General features: G+C 41.7%; 1 protein-coding gene across 2 annotated transcripts in view; it reads right to left on the bottom strand.

Annotated features, from left to right (window-relative positions):
• Nucleotides 1-6,903: 6,903 nt before the first annotated feature.
• HKDC1 (hexokinase domain containing 1) overlaps nucleotides 6,904-23,227 on the bottom strand; it is a 50,247-nt gene continuing 33,923 nt past the window's right edge. For both annotated transcript variants that reach the window (XM_003409306.4, XM_023547025.2), the window contains 4 exons: nucleotides 22,416-22,599; nucleotides 19,019-19,174; nucleotides 12,331-12,564; nucleotides 6,904-7,405 (listed from right to left, as the gene is read on the bottom strand). In XM_003409306.4, coding sequence (XP_003409354.1) covers nucleotides 7,258-7,405; nucleotides 12,331-12,564; nucleotides 19,019-19,174; nucleotides 22,416-22,599 — 722 coding nt within the window. In that variant the 3' untranslated portion in view covers nucleotides 6,904-7,257. The remainder of the gene's footprint in view (nucleotides 7,406-12,330; nucleotides 12,565-19,018; nucleotides 19,175-22,415; nucleotides 22,600-23,227) is intronic.

The following is a 23,227-nucleotide window of genomic DNA, read 5'->3' as shown; positions in this document are numbered from 1 at the left end:
GAGGCTGGATAAACCCCTGAAAATATTGCTCTGAGATCATCTTTAGACCTTAAAACTTAAATAAAAAATATCTCCTGAAGTCTTCTTATTAGAATCAAGCAATAGCTTAGCTTAACTAGTAAAGAATGTCTGTCTTGAGTATTGTGCCCTTTTAAGATCTATCTGTATGGGATCAAATTGACAACATCAACTTGAGAGATTAGATAGGCAATTTAAGGGGAAGTGAGTTTATGTTAATGGGGAAGGAACAACTTGGAAAAGCAGGATGAGTTTGTCCAGGTGGAAATTGTTGAATTGGTATGTGTTCTGCTGTGTATATTCTCAACAATAACAACAAAAATAAATTATAAAAAATAATCAGAAAATGCTCCCGATCATTAGCCATTAGAGAAATGCAAATTAAAACTACGATGAGATTCCATCTCACACCAACTAGACTGGCATTAATCCAAAAAACACAAAATAATAAATGTTGGAGAGGCTGCGGAGAGGTTGGAACTCTCATACACTGCTGGTGGGATTGTAAAATGGTACAACCACTTTGGAAATCCATCTGGCGTTATCTTAAACAGTTAGAAATAGAACTACCATACAACCCAGAAATCCTACTCCTTGGAATATACCCTAGAGATACAAGAGCCTTCACACAAACAGATATATGCACACCCATGTTTATTGCAGCTCTGTTTACAATAGCAAAAAGTTGGAAGCAACCAAGGTGTCCATCAACAGATGAATGGGTAAATAAATTGTGGTATATTCACACAATGGAATACTACGCATCGATAAAGAACAGTGACGAATCTCTGAAACATTTCATAACATGGAGGAATCTGGAAGGCATTATGCTGAGCGAAATGAGTCAGAGGCAAAAGGACAAATATTGTATAAGACCACTATTATAAGATCTTGAGAAATAGAAAAAACGGAGAAGAACACATACTTTTGTGGTTACAAAGGGGGGAGGGAGGGAGGGAGGGAGAGGGCTTTTTATTGATCAATCAGTAGATAAGAACTGCTTTGGGTGAAGGGAAAGACAACACTCAATACAAGGAAGGTCAGCCTAATTGGACTGGACTAAAAGCAAAGAGGTTTCCGGGATAAAACGAAAGCTTCAAAGGTCAGCGGAGCAGGGGCTGGGGTCAGGGGAACTTGGTTTGAGGGGACTTCTAAGTCAATGGGCAAAATAATTCTATTATGAAAACATTCTGCATCCCGCTTTGAATTGTGGCGCCTGGGGTCCTAAATGCCAACAAGCGGCCATCTAAGATACATCAATTGGTCTCAACCCACCTGGAGCAAAGGCAAAGGAAGAACACCAAGGTCACACGACAACTAAGAACCCAAGAGACAGAAAGGACCACATGATCCAGAGACCTACATTATCCTGAGACCAGAAGAACTAGTTGGTGCCCAGCCACAATCGATGTCTGCCCTGTCAGGGAGCACAACAGACAACTCCTGAGGGAGCAGGAGACCAATGGGATACAGACCCCAAATTCTCATAAAAAGACCATACCTAATGGTATGACTGTGACTAGAGGAATCCCAGAGACAATGCTCCCCAGAACTTCTGATGCCACAGGACAGGAACCATCCCCGAAGACAACTCATCAGGCATGAAAAGGACTGGTCAGTGGGGGGGAGAGAGATGCTGATGAAGAGTGAGCTAATTAAATCAGGTGGACACTGGAGAGTGTGTTGACAACTCTTGACTGGAGGGGGGATGGGAAGATAGAGAGAGAGGGAAGATGGCAAAATTGGCACGAGAGACTGAAAGGGCTGACTCAATAGGGGGAGAGCAAGTGGGAGAAGGGAGTAAGATGTGTGTAAACCTACATGTGACAGACTGATTAGAATGGTAAATGTTCACTTGAAGCTTAATAAAAATTAATTAAAAAAAAAAATAATAATAATCAAACAAACAAAAAACAAACCCATCTTCTGAGTTATAACCCAGGCTTCGTTCTACCCAGTTTGTTCTGGTTCGAGCCCCTGCTGAGAATGTGCATTTCTAACAAGTTCCCAGGCAATGCTAATGCTACTGGTTAGGTACAAATTCTGAGAACCATTAGTAGAACAGTGGTTCTCAAAATTTTTTATATGTAAGAATCACCTGGGGATCTTGTTAAAACATAGACTGTGATTCAGTGTATCTGGGTGGAAATGCAAATTCTCAGCAGGGGTTCACCTGCACAAGCCCTGGTTTAAAGCACACTATTTCTCTGCTATCTGAGATACTACCCCTAAGTAAGTGTCAGCTCCACTAGGACACTTATTTCTTTTTTAATTTCTGGCTCTGTTTTTTCCTTAAAAAAGTAAATTTCTCATACAAAAGTTTATACACATATTATGTGACACTAGTTGCAATCCCTATAACGTGACAGCACACTCTCCTTTCTACCCCAAGTTTGTGTCCACTCAACCAGTTCCTGTCCCTTCCTGCCTTCTCATCCTGCCTCTGGACAGGAGTTGCCCATTTGGTCTCGTGTACCTGATTGAACTAAGAAGCACACTCTTCATGAGTATTATTTTATGTTTTATAATCCAGTCTAATCTTTTTTGGAAGAATGGGCTTCAGGGATGGTTTCAGTTCTGGGTTAACAGAGCGTCCGGGGGCCATGGCTTTGGGGGTTTTTCCAATCTCTGTCAGACCATTAAGTCTCGTCTTTTTACGTGAATTTGAGCTCTGCTCCACACTTCTCTCCCACTCCATCAGGAACTCTGTGTCGTGTGTTCCCTGTCAGGGCAGTCATTGGTGGTAGTCAGGCACCATCTAGTTCTTCTGGTCTCAGGCTGATGGAGTCTCTGGTTTATGTGGCTCTTTTGTCTCTTGGGCTAATATTTTCCTTGTGTCTTTGGTGTTCTTCATTCTTTCCTCAGAGTGGATTGGGATCAACTGATGCATCTTAGATGGTTGCTCTCTGACTTCTTTTTAAACTCATCATTATTTTCTTCCCCCGCCCCAGATTTTTTGTTACATACATACACATATTTTTGAAAATTATATTGTTGTTTAGGTGAAAATTTACAGAACAAATTAGTTTCCCATTCCACAATTTATACACAGCTTGTTTTGTGACTAAACCAAAAACCCATTGCCATTGAGTCGATTTCAACTCATAGTGACCCCTTAGGACAGAGTAGAACTGCCCTATAGCGTTTCCAAGGAGCACCTGGTGGATTTGAACTGCTGACCTTTTGGTTAGCACCTGAGCTCTTAACCACTGTGTCATGAGGGCTCATGTTTTGTGACATTGGTTGCAAACCCGAATGTGTCAGCACTCTCCCTTCTTCCTCCCTTGGTTCCCTGTATCCATTCGCACAGCTTTCCTGCCCCTACCATCCTTCCGAACTTTGCTTTTGGGCAAATGCTGTCCTTTAGGTCTCATATAGTTGATTGTTCTGAGGTGTACATTCCTCACTGGTGTTATTGTTCATTTTACAGGCCTGTTTATTGTATGGCTATAATGTGATCTCTGGGAGTGATTTCAATTCCAAGTTTGAATTGTATCTAAGGGCCGTAGTCTCAGGAGTTCTATTCATCTCTATCAGGCCAGTAAGTCTGGTCTTATTTACAAGTCTGAATTTTTTCTACATTTCTCTCCCACTCTGTCTATAGCCTACTATTGTGGTCCTGGCCAGAGCCGGTCAGTAGTGGTAGCCCGGCACCATCTAGTTCTTCTGGTCTCAGGCTAGCAGAGGCCATGGTTCATGTGATCCATTAGTCCTTTAGACTAATTGTTTCCTTGAGCCTTTGGTTTTCTTCACTCTTTCCATTAGGATATTTCACAGGGATTATTAACCCCAAAAAACCCAAACCAAACCCATTGCCGTCAAGTCAATTCCAACTCATAGAGACCCTGTGGGATAGAGTAGAACCACCCCATAGGGTTTCCAAGGAGCAGCTGGAGGATTTGAACTTCTGACCTTTTGATTAGCAGCCAAGCTCTTAACCACTTTGCCACCAGGGCTCCTTAACCCCAAGAGAGGCCCATAAACTTCTTTGGGAAAAAATTAATTTAGTTTGAATAACTTCTAATTGCAATTTAGCATTTCCTTCCATTATGAATGTGGGAAACAAACCACATTAGTGTTAACAGCACCTGTGACTTTGTCTCTGGTAGAAATCAGAGATATTTTCAGATATTGGAGATGTCTCAAAATGCTGATTATATTCAACTTCATCAAAATTTTGATTGTGATTGGGTCCCTGCTAAATATGTTATATAATGCATTAACAAATAAGCACGTACATTACTATGTTGTTGTTGCATGCTGTCAGGTCAGTTTTGACTCATAGCGACCCTGTGTGATGGAGTAGAACTGCCCTATAGAGTTTCTTAGGCTGTAATCTTTATGGGAGCAGATCACCAGGTCTTTTCTCCCACGGGGCGGCTGGTGGGTTTGAACTGCCAACATTTCTGTTAGCAGCTGAGAACTTAAACATTGTGCCACCAGGACTCCTTTATATTACTATATCACTGCTGTAATATTTTAACAACTGTAATTCCATACCATTGGTTTCCTTTGTAGTCCTACGTGTTTTATAGGACTAATGCAGTTAAAAACATTATTCTGAGAAAGGATCCGTAGGTTTCACATGATTGTGGAAGGGGTACATGGCACACACACAAATGCCTGAGAGTTCCTGATCTAAAGGATGTAGGACATGGTCAGAAATTGTGTCTTGCTATTACCATATTGTATTACATATATATGTATAATCTTTATTTTATATATATATATACACACACATACAACTTTTCCTTCCTCACTAGTTCTCGAATCTGTGTTTATCAGCTCTTTCTGACCAAAAGGCTATTGGGAAAGTAGCCAGAGGGCTAGAAAACAAAGATAAAGATGCTCCTTCTAGAAGGAAAAGTCTCCAGGGCTCTCATGAGGGGGCAGTTTACCTTGTTGTGTGGTTGTTGGTCTTGCCTAGTAAACCTTGAGGAGAAGTTAGCCCTCCATCGCCCCAGGTGTCTCAGGGGCTGGTGTCCAAAGACAAGGAGATGGACATCTGCCCTCTCTGGAATTCCCTCTGGTACAAGGGTTCTATGATGCTATCAATTAGTCAGAATATTCTGACTAGATCAGTTGCCTGGATACCTTGGGCTCCTTTTTCTTGTGAGAGACCAGAGCTGGGAAGGAAGTAGGCCAGGTGAAATTCTCTAGATTGTCAAACGCATGCTGAGAGACCAGGTTATGGGAGCACTTGGTGGCACAGGGACCTGAATCTGGGCAAGACTGTCTCTGTCCAGGAAAAAAAACAAAGGGAAAGACCCCTGCAGAATCAGGGAAAGAGGGGCTGGGGGCTGGGGGCATCTTACTAAGGATTAGGGGAACTGAGGAAAGGTAACTTAACAGGGACAACAAAGTTTGAGGTTGACTAAAAAAAAAACCTGATAAGGTGAAACATTTCCCCAAAGGGGTATAACCTCAAAATACAGAAAGATAATTTTAAATAAATCCATACAACATGTCCCCAGATATAAAAAGTTAATTTTAGTAAATCTAGGACCTTCCCACAGCAGTGATGCTATATTTATTTATTGAATGTATGAAACGATATTTCTCAGGAAACCATCAGCTCCCTTGTCTGTCCTTGGGTTTGGCTGACCTCTCTCTCAGCCCCCTCCATTCTGTCTGAACATCTTGCTTCAGCAAAGGGTGATGGTTATCACTGGGAATCATAATCTAATAAAGAAGCAACTAATCCTTTCTGGAGTTGATGTGGTATATATTTAGTATGCAATTAAGTACATAATTCAAAGGAAAATCAACCAGAATGACTTGCAACGTTATTGTTTTCAGTTTGTTTCTCCAGAGGATAGTCTCTACTTCTTCCAAGGAAAATTTCTTGGAGTGCTTTCTTTTTTAATCATGCCTCCAGTAAGCATTTCATGAGAAAGGTGCAGTGCTGGACTCTCTGTGGGAATCCAAAGATGTGTCTGACAGAAAGGTTCCAACCTACTAGGTCGGGTAAGAAACTGATAAAGATAATTGCATGACAAGGTAGGAAGTCACAGGAGGTTCAGATAATGAACTGGGGGAATCAGGAGAGAGAGAGAGAGAGGACTTCCACTGGAGAAATGGTCAGGGACAGGCCAGTTCTAGATAGTTCTAGAGGGTAGAATGGACACCAAGGGGATGTGTGGGAAAGACAGAGTGCCTGGGAGGTAGAGGTCCGCTTGGAGATCAAAAGAACTTCCTGCCAACTCCAGTGGATCAGAAGCAAGAGCTGTAAGACCAGGTGGTAAGCTCCCAGTCACTGAAAGTATTCATTCAAGCAAAAAGAGGATAATCTGTTAAAGATGTTATAGAAGAAATCCCTTCTATTTCTCCCTGTTGGTGGGAAGTCTGGACTAGATAGATGCTCTCAGCTCCTCTGACTCTGTCCCTCATTCCATCAGCAGAGTGTGGCATTATCAAGTGAGCCTCTCAAATGAAATATCAACACCTCATATAAAGTTCATTGGGAAATCAAATCTTTTTTTATTCACTTACTGGATTGCATATACCTAGCAGTCCTTTAGACAACTATCAAGAGCAACAACACAAACCACATACAAAATGAGACACACATGCTTGAATGGCACCCCATCTATTGTACAAGCTTACTGAGGAAAGAAATCCTAAAAGGTTGACATAACTCACTTAAGCATAAGAAGGTTCCCACAAGGGCTCCCCAGTAATCAGCCTTTCCACATCCCAGGGCTGAGCACTCCAAAGTCATTGTTCTCCCTTAGCGTTTGAAGTCAACATGATAAGCCAAGGACAAGTTAGATAGGTTCTGCAGTTTATTACACAAGTCCCTTTCACTCTCAATTGCTCATCCACAAGCTCTATGCCCAACGTACTACAACTGATGGCTTGAGCATCTCAGCGGGGAATCAGCCAGCCAGGCCACGTGGCCAATTCTGGGTATGTTTCCAAGCCCATCAAAGTCACAGAGAACTGACAGCTCAAACCTGAAGGGAAAAATCTGCTGAAAAGGGATCTCTTGGGCCAGACCCTTTGATTTCATAAGTTGACCCATATTTGGCCTAAATATGCCAGATAAAGACATCATTTAATACCACTGTATAACCAGTAACAGGATGCTAAGAGTACCCAAGAACCTGGGGTCTCCCTGAGCCACCCAGAAGGTGAAGTCTGCCAGGGGGTTTCCTACTGGTTCCTGACCAACTCATCTGCCAGAGGAAGGCTGGTCAGTGTCCAAAGGCACGTCACATCCAAGCCGGGGCAGTGTCCCTAGTTCTCCTTCCGTGGCTGCTGTAACCGCTTGGCCACAGCAGTAATGAGAGCTGCTCCCTTCCCACTGCCATCTTCTGACAACAAGAACGACACGTCACATCGAGGCGCAAGCTCTTTCACGGTTTCCTGCAATATCCGAGAAAAGCTATGAAGAAAAAGATAAAGAGAAACAACATCAGCACTTACATATTTACAAATATTTATAAATAACTCCAATCTAGTTTGTCCCTTTGAGATTGCTCCTCGGGCTCAAAACAGCTTCTTCAACAACTGTTTTATCTTTTATTGGGGACCTACTAATGCCAGAGACTGTTCTAGGTGTTTTACATGCAGAACAAAGTGTAACAAAGAAGTTTGAAATGTATTATGATTTCCATCACATAAAGAAACAGATGCTCAAAAGTTAAGAAACTTGTCCAAGTTTGCACAACCAGTAAATTAGGACTTGAACCAGGTCGGTCTTTTTCCAAAGCCCTTCCCCCATTTTTTTTTTTCCATATTTCTCCCAACTTATTTCGAAATTCTTCAAATTTACAGAGTAGTATAATGAACATCCTTATACCCTTTGCCTAGACTCAGCAACTGTTAAAATATTGTCCTACTGCTTTATCCATCCATCCCCCACTCCATTTATTTTCTCCAAAAGCGCACAGTCTTAAGCGCAATGATCCTCTGCCTCTCTCAGCTATCTTTTAAGATATAAATCCACTTGAACGGATATCTTGGGAGTTAGAGTTACCAAATCAGCCTGTGGGCCCAGAGAGTGTTCACAGAGGCCTGGGTATCTAGGCTCTGTTGCTGGGAGGCCTCTGGTCCCAGGATCCTGGGTTACCATGAATGGTACAGATGGGGGTCATCCCTGAGATCCAGCATGCCAGAACAGGTTTTGAACCTGACTCTAACACACAACCAGTGGGTGATCTCTGGCCAACCACTACAGCTCTCTGGGGCTCTGCCAGTTAAATGAGAGAAGGTGAGAAGGTTTGAGGTCTTAATGGGGGCATCATGTGAGTGGTTAAGCCTGACGTGCCTGCAAGAAAGCAGAAAATGGCTTGGTATACAGCCAAGTCTTTTGTTTTTTTTTTTAAGTTTATCTTCTTAAATGAACAATTTAGTAGTTTTTAGCATATTCATAAAATTGTACAACCATACCCACTCACTGTCTCATCCCAGAACATTTTCATCACTCTGAAAGAAACCCCTTATCCATTAGTATTCAGCATTCATTCCTCATTCCCCTCAGCCCCCAGCCCCTGGCAACCATTAATCTTACTTTCTGTCTCTATGAATTTTCCTATTGTGGACATTTCATATAAATGGAATCACATAACATGTGGCCTTTTGTGACTGGCTTCCTTCACTCAGCATAATGTTTTCAAGGTTCAAACATGTTGTAGCATGTATCAGTACTTCATACCTTTTTATGGCTGAAAAATATTCCATTGTATGAATGTATCACATTTTGTCTATCCATTCATCTGTTGATGGGTATTTAGGGTGTTTCCACTTTTCGGCTATTGTGAATAATGCTGCTATGAACATGTGTTTTCAGTTCTCTTGAGCATATCTAGGAATGGAACCGCTAGGTCATATGGTTGCTCTATGTTTATCTTTTTGAGGAGCTGTCCAACTGTTTCCCATGGTGATTGCACCATTTAACATTCCCACCAGCAGTTCATGAGGGTTTCTATTTCTCACATTCTTAATGCTTGTTATTGTCTGTCTTCTTTATTATAGCCATCCTAGTGGGTGTGAAGTGGTATCTCATTGTGGTTTTGATTTGCATTTCCCTCGTGAGTAATGATGCTGAGCTCTTCTCATGTCCTTATTGTCCATTTATATATCTTCTTTGGAGAAATGTCTATTCAAATCCTTTGTCCATTTTTAATTGGGTCACTTGTCTGTTTTATTGTTGAGTTGTAAGAGTTCTTTACGTATTCTGAATATAAATCCCTTATCAAATAAAGGATTTGAAAATATTTTCACTCATTCTGTGGGATGTCTTTTCCCTTTCTTGATAGTGTCCTTTGAAGCACAAAAATTTTTAATTTTGATGATGTCCAATTTATCTATAATCTATTTTTAATGTGGTTGCTTGTGCTTTCGGTGTCATATCTAAGACCTTATTGCCAAATTCATAGTCACTAAGATTTACCCCTATGTCTTCTAAGAATTTTCTAGTTTTAGTTCTTATATTTAGGTCTTTGATTCATATCAACTGTTGCATATAGTGTGAGGCAGGGGTCCAACTTTATTGTTTTGCACGTGGCTATCTTGTTTTGCACCATTTTTTGAAAAGCCTATTTGTTCTCCATTGAGGGGTCTTGGCACCATTGTCAAAAATCAATTGGCCGTAAATATATGCATTTATTTCTGAATGCTTAATTTTATTCCATTGATCTATACATTTAGCTTTATGCCAGTACCATACTGTCTTGATTGCTGTAACTTTATAGTAAGCTTTGAAATCAGGAAGCGTGAGTCTTCCAACTTTGTTCTTTTTCAAGGTTGTTTTTGCTATTTTCGGTCCCTTGCCTTTATTTATTTATTTTAAATTTATTTTGTTATTGTTGAGAATAACATATACCAATTCAACGGTTTCTATACATGCCATTTAGTGACACTGATTACATTCTTTGAGTTGTACAATCATTCTCACCCTCTTTTTCTGAGTTGTTCCTATCCATTAACATAAATTCCTTGACACCTAAGATTCCTATCAGACCTTTTGAGTCAATTTGATCTCATAGGCAGTTCTTAAACGAGCATAATGCTCAAGGCAGACATTTTTTACTAGTGAAGCTAAACTATTGCTTGGTTTTAAGAAGACTTCGGGGAATATTTTTTGTTTAAGGTTTTAAAGATTATCTCAGGGCAATAGTTTTGGGGTTAATCCAACCTTCACGGTTCCAGAAAGTCTGGAGCCCGTAAGAATTTGAAATTCTGTTCTGCACTTTCCCTCTTTTGATCATGATTCTTCTATAGAATCTTTGATCAAAATGTTCACTAATGGTAGCCAGGTACCATCCAGTTCTAGTCAAAGGAGGCAGTTGTTTATGGAGGCAATTAGCCACACATTCCATATCCTCATCCTATTCCTGACTCTCCTTCTTCTTGTGTTGTTTCAGGAAAAAAGAGACCAATTGTTGTGACTTAGATGGCCACTTGCAAGCGTTTAAGACCCCAGGTACTACACAATGAATCAGGAGGTAGAACAGAAGCACTAAACATTACCAAGCCAATTAACTGAAATGTCACATGAAACCATGATTGGGTCCTTTGCATTTCCAGATGAATTTTAGGATCAGCTTGTTAATTTCTGCAAAGAAGCCAGCTGGGATTTTGATAAAGATTTTGTTAAATCTGTAGATCACTTTGGAGAGTACTGACATCTTAACAATATTAAGTCTTCCAAACCATGAACATGGGATGCTTTTCCATTTATTTAGGTCTTCTTTAATTTCTTTCAGCAATGTTTTGTAGTTTTCATTGTACAAGTTTTACAATTCTTTTGTAAAATTTATTCCTAAACATTTTATTCTTTTTGATGCTGTTGGAAATGGAATTATTTTCCTAATTTCATTTTCAAATTGTTTGTTACTAATATATAGAAATACAATTGATTTTTATATACTTATTTTGTATCATGCAACGTTGCTGAGCTTGTTTATTAGCGCTAATAGTTTGTGTACGCCTTAGGGTTTTCTGTGTACAACATCATGTCATCTGCAAACAGAGACAGTCGCACCTTTGCCTTTCTAATCTAAACCCAAATACCACTGCTGTTAGATTATTATATTTCTAATCTGGATGTCTTTTATTTTCTTTTCATGCCTAATTGACCTGCCTAGATTTCCCCTTTGAGGTCACATATTTTTGGTCTGGTTCCTGCAAGCCTCTCCCTTGAGTCATGACTTGACTGAGGAACAAAACCACATGGTTATCTGGAGGCAGTACAATGTTGAACAGAGGTGGCAAAAGTGAACATCCTTGTCTTTTTCTTGATTTTTAAGAGAAAGACTTTAGTCTTTCACCATTTTAGTATGATGATAGCTGTGAGGTCCTTTATCAGGCTGAGGAAGCTCTTTTCTATTCCTGGTTGTTATTGTTTTTATTATGAAAGCATATTGGATTTTGTCAAACTTTTTTTTGTTTGTTTGCTTGTTTGCACCTATTGAGATGACTATGTGGTTTTTTTCCCCTCAAAAAGGATCAAACCAAAAATATGTGACCCTCAAAGGAAGAACCAAGAGAAGACACCTGTCAGTTACTTTAGTTAGCTTCAGAAAAAGAGCTAAGGATTACAATAATATGTTCATGTATGCATTTTAGTACAATTTGAAATTTTTGTAAGCTTATATGACTTTCTATCTTTCCCAAAACAGAATGTAAAACATTGAGTAAAAACGATAGCACCCATTATTTCGCTTTTGTGATGTGCCACATGCTTTGCAGATGTGATTTTATTTGATCTTCACAACAATCTATGGGGTAGATACGATTTTGGTTCTTATTTTACAGATAAGGAACTGAGGCTCAAAGAGGGTGAGAAACTGGCCCTAGGGCTCCCAGCTTCTACGTGGTAGAGGCAGGATTCAAGCCCACATTGCCTGACAGGTCTCTTAGGCTTTCTGTCCACCAAATCTGAGCTAAGAAAATTATTACCAGCCCACATTTAGCAGATGCTCTGTGCTATGCAAAACATTCAGTTCTTACTACAACCCTGTGAGGTCAGGTGGACATAATGATAATAATAATAACTTGCATTTATTGAGCACTGTGTGAAGCACTTTACATCTGTTACTTATTTACTCCTTATGTAACCCTGTGAGGTAGGCATCTGTGAACCCCAGGTTCAGAGAGGCTGGCTATATTCCCACATCATACCACTAGGAAGTAGAGATGCCAAGACTTGAACCTTGTCTGTCAGCCTCAACAGCCTGACTTCACCACCATGTGGCACTTCCTCCCTAGGCAGAGTGAGGACGCATCATCTCATTTATCAGCTGAGGAGGTTGTTTTGAGTTCACACTCGCCCTGCTCCCCGTATACCTCTCCCTGGGCACTCACTGAGGGTGCAGCTTGTACAGGGTGCCATCCACGCCCACAGTGATCCTCAGGTGCTCAAGCCCCTGGTTTTCCCTCCTTTTCTCCACGATGGCAGCCAGGCCAGCACCACAGAGCTGGGCTGCTCGCCGGGACACGGCTCCACACACCTCCTTCACCACAATGCTGTCCTCGCATGTGCTGTCCAGGCCGAGCTGCTGCAGGATCCCCCTGACCTGGAGGAGGGCCAGCCGGTCACTGCATGGGGCAGAACACAATGTCAAGACCTGTTTCCCAGGCCCCTGGAGCCTGCTCAGCATGATGCCTGGCCTTCCCATCCCTAGATGCTCTAGCAGAATGGAAGAGAAAATGACCCGTGCAATGGCTAAGGTGGAACAGATGACTTAAAAGCTGGGGCTCAGTGAGGTCCGCCACCCGCAGTAAGTCCCAACACCTTTAAAAAATAAAGTGTGAGTACCTCATGTTTATATCTATCATCTCACTAGGAGCTATTACGAGATCCAGCAAACAGTACACCAGGTAGCTATTCTTCTAAAGCAGAACCTGAGGTTCAGAGCGCTAGAGACTTGTCCTCAAACAGTAGCAGAGCGGGATTCAAACACAGCCACCTCACACCAAATCTAGCCCTCTCCTGCCCAAGTTCCTGGCACTCTGACCCCATTCCTTTTATTTAATGGTTTCTGATTCTTTGCTTTCTCTTCCCAATCAGACTACATGCTCTTCGAGGGTAAGAAGGAATTATTGGTAGCACCCAGCACTGGGCTAGGCACATTCAGTGAGCAAGTGGATATATAAATATATAATATGCAATTACCACCTTAGAGAATGGGAGCCTGTTTTGATTAAAAGTATCCATCACCTATCATGGGGACTGACTGGCCTCAAGTTTACTGTTGTTGCAAACTGCTGTTGAGTTGGTGACACCATGCACAACAGAATGAAACAGCAGCACCATCTCTATGATCAGTTGTATATCAGACTGTTGTGATGCATAGGATTTTCACTGGCTGATTTTTAGAAGTGGATCGTCAGGCCTTTCTTCCTAGTCCATCTTAGTCTAGAAGCTCCACCGATATCTGTTCAGTATCATAACATGCAAGCCTCCACTGACAGATGGGTGGTGGCTACACTTGAGGTGCATTGGCCAGGAACTGAACTTGGGTCTCCCACGTGGAAGGCGAGAATTCAACCACTGAACCACCACTGTCCCCTGGCCTAGAGTCTAGACTACAATGAAACAAAACCCACTGCCATTGAGTCAAATTCTGACTCATAGCAACCCTATAGGACAGAGTAGAACTGCCTCTGTAGGGTTTTCAAATCTGTAAATCTTTACAGAAGCAGGCTGCCACATCTTTCTCCCCAGGAGTGACTGGTGGGTATGAACCACTGACCTTTCGGTTAGCAGCCAAACACTTACAACTGCGCTACCAGGGCTTCCGAGTCTAGACTAGACCCTGATAATCTCAAAGTGAGTGAATGTTACTTAATAAGAACTCTGACTCCCGAGCTAAACAATGTGAAGTTATATCCTCGATGGTCTCTGGCAATATTTAGAAGAGTATTACCAAGAGAGAGCAGCTGAGAAACAGCCTATATGGCCATATGGGGGATAAAGCAGGCAAATGGTAACATAGCCAGACAATAGATGACCTTGCAGAAGACTATTTAATGCCACAGAAGAGTTCACGACACATTAAGTAAAAACAGATTATAAAATGTTATGAGCTATCTGATCTTGTTTTCTTAAAATGTTTGTCCTTGCACAGAAAAAAAAACAGAAAGAAATCTATTGAGATGTTGGTGAGATTACAGGTGATTTTCATTTTCTTTCTTTTCCTCACCTATATGTTTTAGACTTTCTAAAAGCAATGAGTAATATTCTTTGTCTGTCTGTCTCTCTCTCTGTCTCATGAGTTAGCTGTCATTGTTTGCTGATTGCCCAGATCTACTATTTCACCACAGATTGCAAAACGGTAATAATCTAATTCTATCATTCCTTCTGCATTTATTAGCTAGAAAACTTCTAGAAAAAGAAACTATGTTCTGTGTATAAAAAGTCCTTCCACAGGTTAGTTGATAAACTGTGGTACATCCATACGATGGAGTAATATTCAGTAATATAAAGAAATGAGCTATCCAGCTAGGAACTTCAAATGCATAATCCTAAGTGAAAAAAGCCAGTCTGAAAAAGCTACATACTGCGCAATTCCAACTATAGGACATTCTGGAAAAGGAAAAACTACACAGGCAGTGAAAATATCAGTGGTTACCAGGGATGTAGGGAAGGGAAGGAGGCATGAATAGGCGGGGCACAAGGCATTTTGGGGACAGTGAAAGTATTCTGTATGACACAACAATGGTAGATATACATTATGTATGGTACACAAAACCCATAGGACAGTACAACACAAAGAATGAATCCTATAGTTAACTACAGACTTTAGTTAATATACCAGTAGCAAGGGAGAATGAAGAAAACCAAAGACACAAGGGAAAGATTACTCCAAAGGACTAATGGACCACAACTACCATGGCCTCTACCAGACTGAGTGTAGCACAACTAGACAGTGCCCAGCTACCACCAGTGACGGCTCTGACAGGGATAAAAATAGAGGGTCCCAGGCAGAGCTGGAGAAAAACGTAGAACAAAATTCTAACTCACAAAAAAAGACCAGACTTACTGGCCTGACAGAGACTGGAGAAACCCCGAGAGTATGGCTCCCGGACACCCTTTCAGCTGAGTAATGAAGTCACTGCCAAGGTTCCCCCTTCAGCCAAAAGATTAAACATGCCCATAAAACAAAACAAGACTAAAAGGGCACACCAGCCCAGGGGCAGGGACTAGAAGGCAGGAAGGGAAAGGAAAGTTGGTAATGGGGAACCAAAGTTCAAGAAGGGAGTGTTGACCTGTCATGGGGTTGTTAACCAATGTCACAAAACAATATGTGTACTAACTGTTTAACGAGAAGCTAGTTTGTTCTGTAAACCTTCATCTAAAGTACAATAAAAAAACAATAATGTACCAATCGTTGTTCATCAACTGTACCAAATGTACCACACTAATACAAGATGTTAATGACAGAAGGACCTGTGTGCAGGGGAAGGAAAGAGCATACGGGAATTCTCTGTACTTTCTGTGCAATTTTTCTCTAAACTTAAACTGCTCTAAAAAATAAAATGTATTTTTTTCTTTTGAGTGTATATAAAAAGAGGAAACCCTGGTGGCATGTGGTTAAGTGCTACTGCTGCTAACCAAAATGTCAGCAGTTCGAAGCCACCAGGTACTCCTTGGAAACTCTATGGGGCAGTTCTACTCTGTCCTATAGGGTCACTATGAGTCGGAATTGACTCAGTGGCAATGGGTTTGGTATATAAAAAGAAAACCTGCAATTCCTACCAGGATCAGGCCCTTCACAGTTTACTAAGTTCTTTCTCGTATACTCCCTTACTTAATTCTCTGAGCAATCCTGGAGGTTAAGCAGCTGAGCAATTATTTATCTTATAGAGGATGACAGTGTGGTCCAGATTGGTGAAGAGAACTCCTCAGGTCACACAGCACAAACAGGTCACGACAGAGATGAATCTCAAGCTTAGGGCACTTCTCGGAATCACAGCCCTACCCATTTGATGACATGCTCTGAGATGGACCAAGGTCACTGTAGACCTACCAGCTTCCAACTGGCACTAGATGGATGTGATTTTCTTTTCATTCTATAGGATTTTTTTTTTTTTTAACCGTAAAAATCAAAGCATCACAAACGGACACTTCTTGTGCACTGGGAGCAAGTATTTCTGGAGGCAGATGGGTGCTGCCTCCTTACACAAGTCCCAGAACAACTTTCTTTGTATTCAGGCCAAAAGAAAAAACCAGGCGAAGACAAGCCAATTTGCTTCTCTGTGGCAAATCAGGGAGAAACTGCTTCCCAAGCAAAAGAGGATCCACAAAGTGATGACTTTTAACTTGTTCTTTGGGATCTGATGGGTTGAAGGACAGACAGAAAAAGGATGCTGACCACCTGCTAATCAATACTTCAAAAACACCAAGTCACCGCTGCTGTTATTGATTCTGCCACCATTTCCTCAGACACTGAGACAGCCCATCAGAGTCTCTTCACTAAGCACACTGCTTTAGCTTTCAGGTGATTTTGTTTTTCCTTCTGCAAAGTGATTTTCAGCCTGCTGGCATCTGGCCATAAAGACTCAGAGAATTAAATGAATGAATGGAAACTGAGAGAAATTCCAAACAAAGCCTCTGATAATATCCAGTGCCAGTAGGAAGAGCGGTGAGATGGGAACACTGGTACATAACTGGTGATGGGCGACAACTGGAGCTACCTTTTTATAAACTAGTGTGTCCATAAGGGAGCCTATGCCTTTTAACCAAATGCTTCTACTCCTAAGGAAATAATTCACAAGATGCAAATGACTGTGTCTACAAAAATATTAATTATAGTGCTACTCAGAAGAGCAGAAATCCATAAATTATAAGCTAAGCATCTTACACTAAAGGAAAAATGGAGTAAATTATAGCACAGCAACATAATAACATTACTCAGCCATTTAAAATGATAATTAGAGTTGATATGGGGGAAGTTTCTCTTTCAACAAGTATTCTAGCTAATAAATGCAGAAGGAATGATAGAATTAGATTATCACCATCTGCAATTCCTAGTGAAATAATAGGTCTGGGCAATGAGCAAACAATGACAGCTAATGTCATAAGAGAGAGGAAGAGGCACAACTCAATGTCACCTAAAAAGTATCCTTGCCCCGAAATCTAGTCAAGTATGTGGATCTCACATGAGTTTGCAGAAAACACAAGGGACAGAGGAAAAGGTCAAACAATCCAATCAGTAAAATACAGAATGTAGAAAATTCATAGAATACATAATAGTTTCTTCAACAAATAAATCCAAAGGAAAACAAGGAAGGGAGGGGAACCTAGCAACTAAAAAAGATCTAAAAAAACATATCACAAAACGGTATAACCATTCTAGAAAACAATATGGCACTTCCTTAGAAAGCTAGAAACAGAAATACCATATGATCCAGCAATCTCACTCCTAGGAATATATCCTAGAGAAATAAGAACCATCACACGAATAGACATATGCATACCCATGTTCACTGCAGCATTGTTCACAATAGCAAAAAGGTAGAAACAACCTAGCTGCCCATCAGAAGATGAATGGATAAACAAACTACGGTACATACACACGATGGAGTACTACGCAGCGATAAAGAACAATGATGAATCTGTGAAGCATCTCACAACACGGAAGAATTTAGAGGGCATTATGCTGAGTGAAATAAGTCATTCACAAAAGGACAAATATTGTATAAGACCACTATTATAAAAACTCATGAAAAGGTTTGATGGTTATGAGGGAGGGGAGGGGTGAAGAGGGAGAAAAAAAACACTAAATAGACAATAGATAAGTGGTAACTTTGGTGAAGGGTAAGACAGTACACAATACTGGGGAAGCCAACACGGCTTGTCCAAGGCAAGGTCATGGAAACTCCACAGACACATCCAAACTCCCTGAGGGACTGAATTACTGGGCTGAGAGCCGTGAGGACCACAGTCTTGGGGAACATCTAACTCAATTGGCATAACATAGTTTATAAGGAAAATATTCTACATTCTACTTTGGTGAGTAGTGTCTGGGGTCTTAAAAGCTTGTGAGTGGCCATCTAACTGTTTAATGAGAAACTAGTTTGTTCTATAAAACTTCATCTAAAGCACAACAATTAAAAAAAAAACAAAACATATCAACCAAATGCAACATATGGACCTTATTTAGATACCGATACAAGCAAAGAAATTGTAAAAAAAAAAAATTGTTTTTAGGCAGGTAGGGAAATAGAATCACTGTCAGGTTATTTGATGAGGTTAAGGTTTACCATTAACTATTCTAGGTCTTCTAGGTCATGGTACTGTGGTTATGTTTTTTAAAGAATCCTTATATTTCAGAAATGATTTTGAAATATTTATAGATAAACTGATAGGAAATATGGGATCTGTTTCAAATTAATCCAGCCTGGGGGCCGGGAAAGCGGGAGTTACAATAGATGAACCAAGTTTGGCCAGGAGTTGACAACTGTTGAAGCCGATGGTGGCTACATGGGGGGTTTACTGGGTTCATTTGACTATTTTTCCTATGCTTGAAATTTTTTAATAATAAAAATCAGAATTAGAAATGAATGTTTCCATGAACAAATACAGTAAACCAAAGTGTATAATGATATATGCAATATGACTGCAACTAGGAAAAAAATGTTTGTATGCATTCATGGACTGAAAGGGAATATAATATGCAAAAAATTAAAATAGTTGTATTTGGTGGTGGGCATATGGGTGACTTTTTTTTCCAAATTTTTCTTTCATAATGCAGACGCATCATCTTTTCAGGAACAAAAGAGGATGGACAGCCTTCAGCTAACTCCTGTGTCACAGTTTAGGCGCTCTGTGAGGCCTTAGTCACTCCTGAGGGCCCAGGCAGGATGAAGCACCTCAGCTGTGCGTGGCCCTCTGGAGAAAGGAAACATCTCAGAAAGCAGCCCTCTGCCCGGCCAGGGCCTTTCTGTTTTTATTTCTAAATCTCAAATCTGCCCAGCCCCGACATGAGGGCAGCCCACCCCAACCAGTGCCTCTCTCGCGAAGCAAATGAACTTGATCAAACGTCACCTTTCGATCTGGGACAGGAACTTGGTTTCAAAGATGCCCCTAGTCCGGAGACGCTCTGAAATCTGCCCGCGGAAGAGAAGACCCTGCTTGGTCAGGTCGATCAGGATCTGCCGCACTATCTCACCCAGGTACATCCCACTTGTCATTTTCTCATACCTATTTGGGGGGAGGAATAAGGTTGAGGAGGGCAGGAAAATCAGAGCTGGTAAACAGTTGCAGAAAGGACCGCAGAGAGCAGAAGGCAGCTGCCTGGTTAGGTGGGCCTCACAAGGCCCCCTCAAGCAGCAAACCTGGAGAAATGCAACGCAGAAGACAGAATGACTTGGTGGGGAAATCCAGGCTCTGGAGCCACGCTGACCAGGTCCCAGCTCTGCCACAGGCTAGCTGCATGACTTGGAGCTTGAGCTGTAAACTATCATCTATAAAATACGGAACAAGACACCGACCCCACAAGACTGTTAAGAGGAAAGCATCCAGCACAAGTAGACACTCAGCAAAAGACAGTTCCTCTCCTGGCGCCAGCCCCAATTCTCCTTGGCTTTGTCTTACAAATTTGTCCTACTAGAGAGCCTCCTTGGCTTTGCATTTGGAGAAATGTTCTCTTGGAGATTGCTCGCCATGAAATAATACTTGTAAACTCTCTGCGTTCACCAGGGGTGCTAAAAAAAAAAAAACGTTAGTCCCTTCCTCCTTTCTACTAGGCTATGAGACCCATGAGGACAAGGGGCAAGGGGCGAAGTGGTCTTTGTAACTGACAGCACTTTGCACAGGCAGATGTGACAATGCTGCCATCGTTAGTAATAACAATGATCACAAGTGTGCAGAGTTAGGGTGAGCTGTCTTCAGAGTCAAATGAATTCTAAATGTGTCTAAGATGTATGCACTGGACTCTTAAATGCTCAGAACCTCGTCAGTCTAAGGAACCAATACTGAAACAGACAAACAATGGTGACTGTGAGGCAAACCAAATGTGCAGCTCCCTTAAATTCTTAGTCCAAAAATGTGAGTCCCCCAGTGGATACAGGCACAAAATTAAGTTAGAAGGAACTTGTCCCTTGAAAAGAGACTTGATAGTCAGTTGACCCAACTTGGGATGCAGAGCTGAGGTCCTTTCTTCTTGGAATAGCCCTGGGTTCAGCTGGGGTTACCGCAACTCACCTGCCTTCCAGCTACAAAGACTAGTGCCAAAGGAAGGCACAGAGCCACCAGGGCTGACCGTGGCCTTGCCCAAGTCTTTTCCTAGACAACGTTCTCGTTCAACAGTTACATTTGAACTGGTGTCCACAGCCCAGACAACCTGTTACATTTCCTATCTGCTCAACTTCTCAACTTAGATACCACCTCTCACAATCTCACAATACATTTACCTTTTACTGGGTTTTTTTTATTATTATTATTATTATTATTATTAACTTTTATTGAGCTTCAAGTGAACGTTTACAAATCAAGACAAACGGTCACATATAAGTTTATATACACCTTACTCCGTACTCCCACTTGCTCTCCCCCTAATGAGTCAGCCCTTCCAGTCTCTCCTTTCGTGACAATTTTGCCAGCTTCCAACTCTCTCTATCCTCCCATCCCCCCTCCAGACAGGAGATGCCAACACAGTCTCAAGTGTTCACCTGATACAAATAGCTCACTCTTCCTCAGCATCTCTCTCCTACCCACTGTCCAGGCCCTTCCATGTCTGATGAGTCGTCTTCGGGAATGGTTCCTGTCCTGGGCCAACAGAAGGTTTGGGGACCATGATCGCCGGGATTCTTCTAGTCTCAGTCAGACCATTAAGTCTGGTCTTTTTATGAGAATTTGGGGTCTGCATCCCACTGATCTCCTGCTCCCTCAGGGGTTCTCTGTTGTGCTCCCTGTCAGGGCAGTCATCGGTTGTGGCCGGGCACCAACTAGTTCTTCTGGTCTCAGGATGATGTAGGTCTCTGGTTCACGTGGCCCTTTCTGTCTCTTGGGCTCATAGTTATCGTGTGACCTTGGTGTTCTTCATTTTCCTTTGATCCAGGTGGGTTGAGACCAATTGATGCATCTTAGACGGCTGCTTGTTAGCATTTAAGACCCCAGACGCCACATTTCAAAGTGGTATGCAGAATGTTTTCATAATAGAATTATTTTGCCAATTGACTTAGAAGTCCCCTTAAACCATGGTCCCCAAACCCCCGCCCTTGCTCCACTGACCTTTGAAGCATTCAGTTTATCCTGGAAACTTCTTTGCTTTTGGTCCAGTTTACTGGGTTTTTTGGGATATATATATATGTATATAAAGACACTGAACTTAAGAGATAATTTAATGTTTATTAAGAAGCAAGTTGATGGTAGCTGAAACTCTGCGGTACTTTCTTCAAAGATGGTGCCAGAATCACTCAACCCTACACTCGTGACTTCTTCATTGGTTCGTGTCTCCTATCCGTGAGGTGGCTAGCTGTGCCCTTCAGTCCAGAGGCTCCCAACTGTTATCCAAACATTTAATATGGATAATCCCTAGGTAATATATTCTAGTGCAGGGACGGGGAAACTATGGCCTGTGGGCCAAGCCTAGTTCACCTCCTGTGCTTGTAAATAAAGTTTTAGTAGAATGCAGCCATGCTCACTCATGTACTTACTGTCTATGGCTGCTTTTGCTCTACAAGGGCACAGTTGAGTAGTTGTGACAAAGACCATATGGCCTGCCAAATATTAACTCTCTGATCCTTTAGAAAAGAAGTTTGCCAACCTCTATTCTAGTGAATAGGCCCAGGTTAATTATCGAGTCCTAGCATTCTAGCTCTAACAGTATCTACCCCTTTCTTTCTTACTCAAGAAGGCATATCAGAATACAAGTATAAATCTATTCTAATTTTTTAAAAGAACATTCATAATTTACAGCATTCTAAATTTGGTCAGTAATTATAATACACCTCATAAGCAATTGTGATCCAATGGTGGGACATGACGTCACGGTTATAAACCCAGCACTCCTACCCATCAAAGGTGGCCACCTCCCACCCCTAGAAAACAGAGGTCACCAACCTGGCAGCAAACTCTTAAAAAGCTGAAGATGTTGACCTCTAAACTGGACCTACTAAAAGTCCACTCCGAGAGGGCTCACTAAGTCAGACCATGCCCCTGCTCTGTGACTCCCGGCCCACACAAGTGGACATTCCTGCAGCCTTTGCCTCATTAGCTTATCATTAGAAAAGAGACATGATACTCAGGTGATACTTGCTGTGATTAGAAAAAGGTGCTCCTCTTTCTACCTGTTGGAAATTTGTCTTAATATATTGTTTCTGTTTGATGGAGAGTGGTGTCTATGGTGTCTATGGCATGAAAATGGCATGCATTTGCCCTGGTAAACTTGTGCCCTGCACAGCCTGCATCCATGCACGCAGCCCTCTCCCCCTCTTTTTACCTCTGTTTTCCAGGATTCAAGGACCCCTCATCCACCTCCTTGTCATATTGGGTCCGGATATCATCTATGCAGCCATTATCTCCAAATCCCCCCCACTCTGTGTTGATGCACATCTTCCCTTCATTCTCTTCCACCAGTTCGATGTTCCTCATCTCCTCCATGTAGCACATGTTGCTGCCTGTTCCTAGAAAGGAACATGAAGGGTCTTTAGTCTTTGAAAGACACCACCAGGTCTTAGAGAGGCAATGGAATGCGGCGGATGAGAATTTGGCCTTGGAGTCAGATACAACTGGGTATAATTCCAGCTTTACACTCATAGCTGGGTAATTGTAGGCAAGTACCTCATCTTGCAGAGGCTCAGTTTCTTCATCTGTAAAATGGAGATAATATCTGACTTATAGATTTGTTATGAGGAAAAAATGAGGTACTATTTGTAAATTTCCTCCACCTGGCAAATATTCAATAAATAGTACCCACTGCTATTATTACTGCTGTTGTTATACCATAGGCACACAAAGGGGGCTTCCAAGTAATCATGGAGTTAGCAATCAAAGCTAGAAGGAACCATGACGAATTATGTAGTCTACGATCAACCTAACGCTTGGCATGCGTGGGTCGCTCTCTTCTGTCTTGCTGGTGACCTGGCCTCAGAACCATTCTCAATACAGCACTCCAAGCAACTGCTACATTCAAACAGGTATCAGCTCTTTAACCCCCTAGATCTTAGTCCAGCCTCTCCCACAGATGATGAAACTCAAGTCCAGACAGAGTAAGTAATCTGCCCAGGTCACACAGTGGATAACAGAGTGAGA

The sequence above is a fragment of the Loxodonta africana genome, chromosome 16, assembly GCF_030014295.1.
Source record: "Loxodonta africana isolate mLoxAfr1 chromosome 16, mLoxAfr1.hap2, whole genome shotgun sequence".
In the NCBI taxonomy this organism is placed as follows: domain Eukaryota; kingdom Metazoa; phylum Chordata; class Mammalia; order Proboscidea; family Elephantidae; genus Loxodonta; species Loxodonta africana.
Note: the sequence above shows the minus strand (reverse complement) of the source record. Positions and strands in the feature narration are given on the sequence as shown.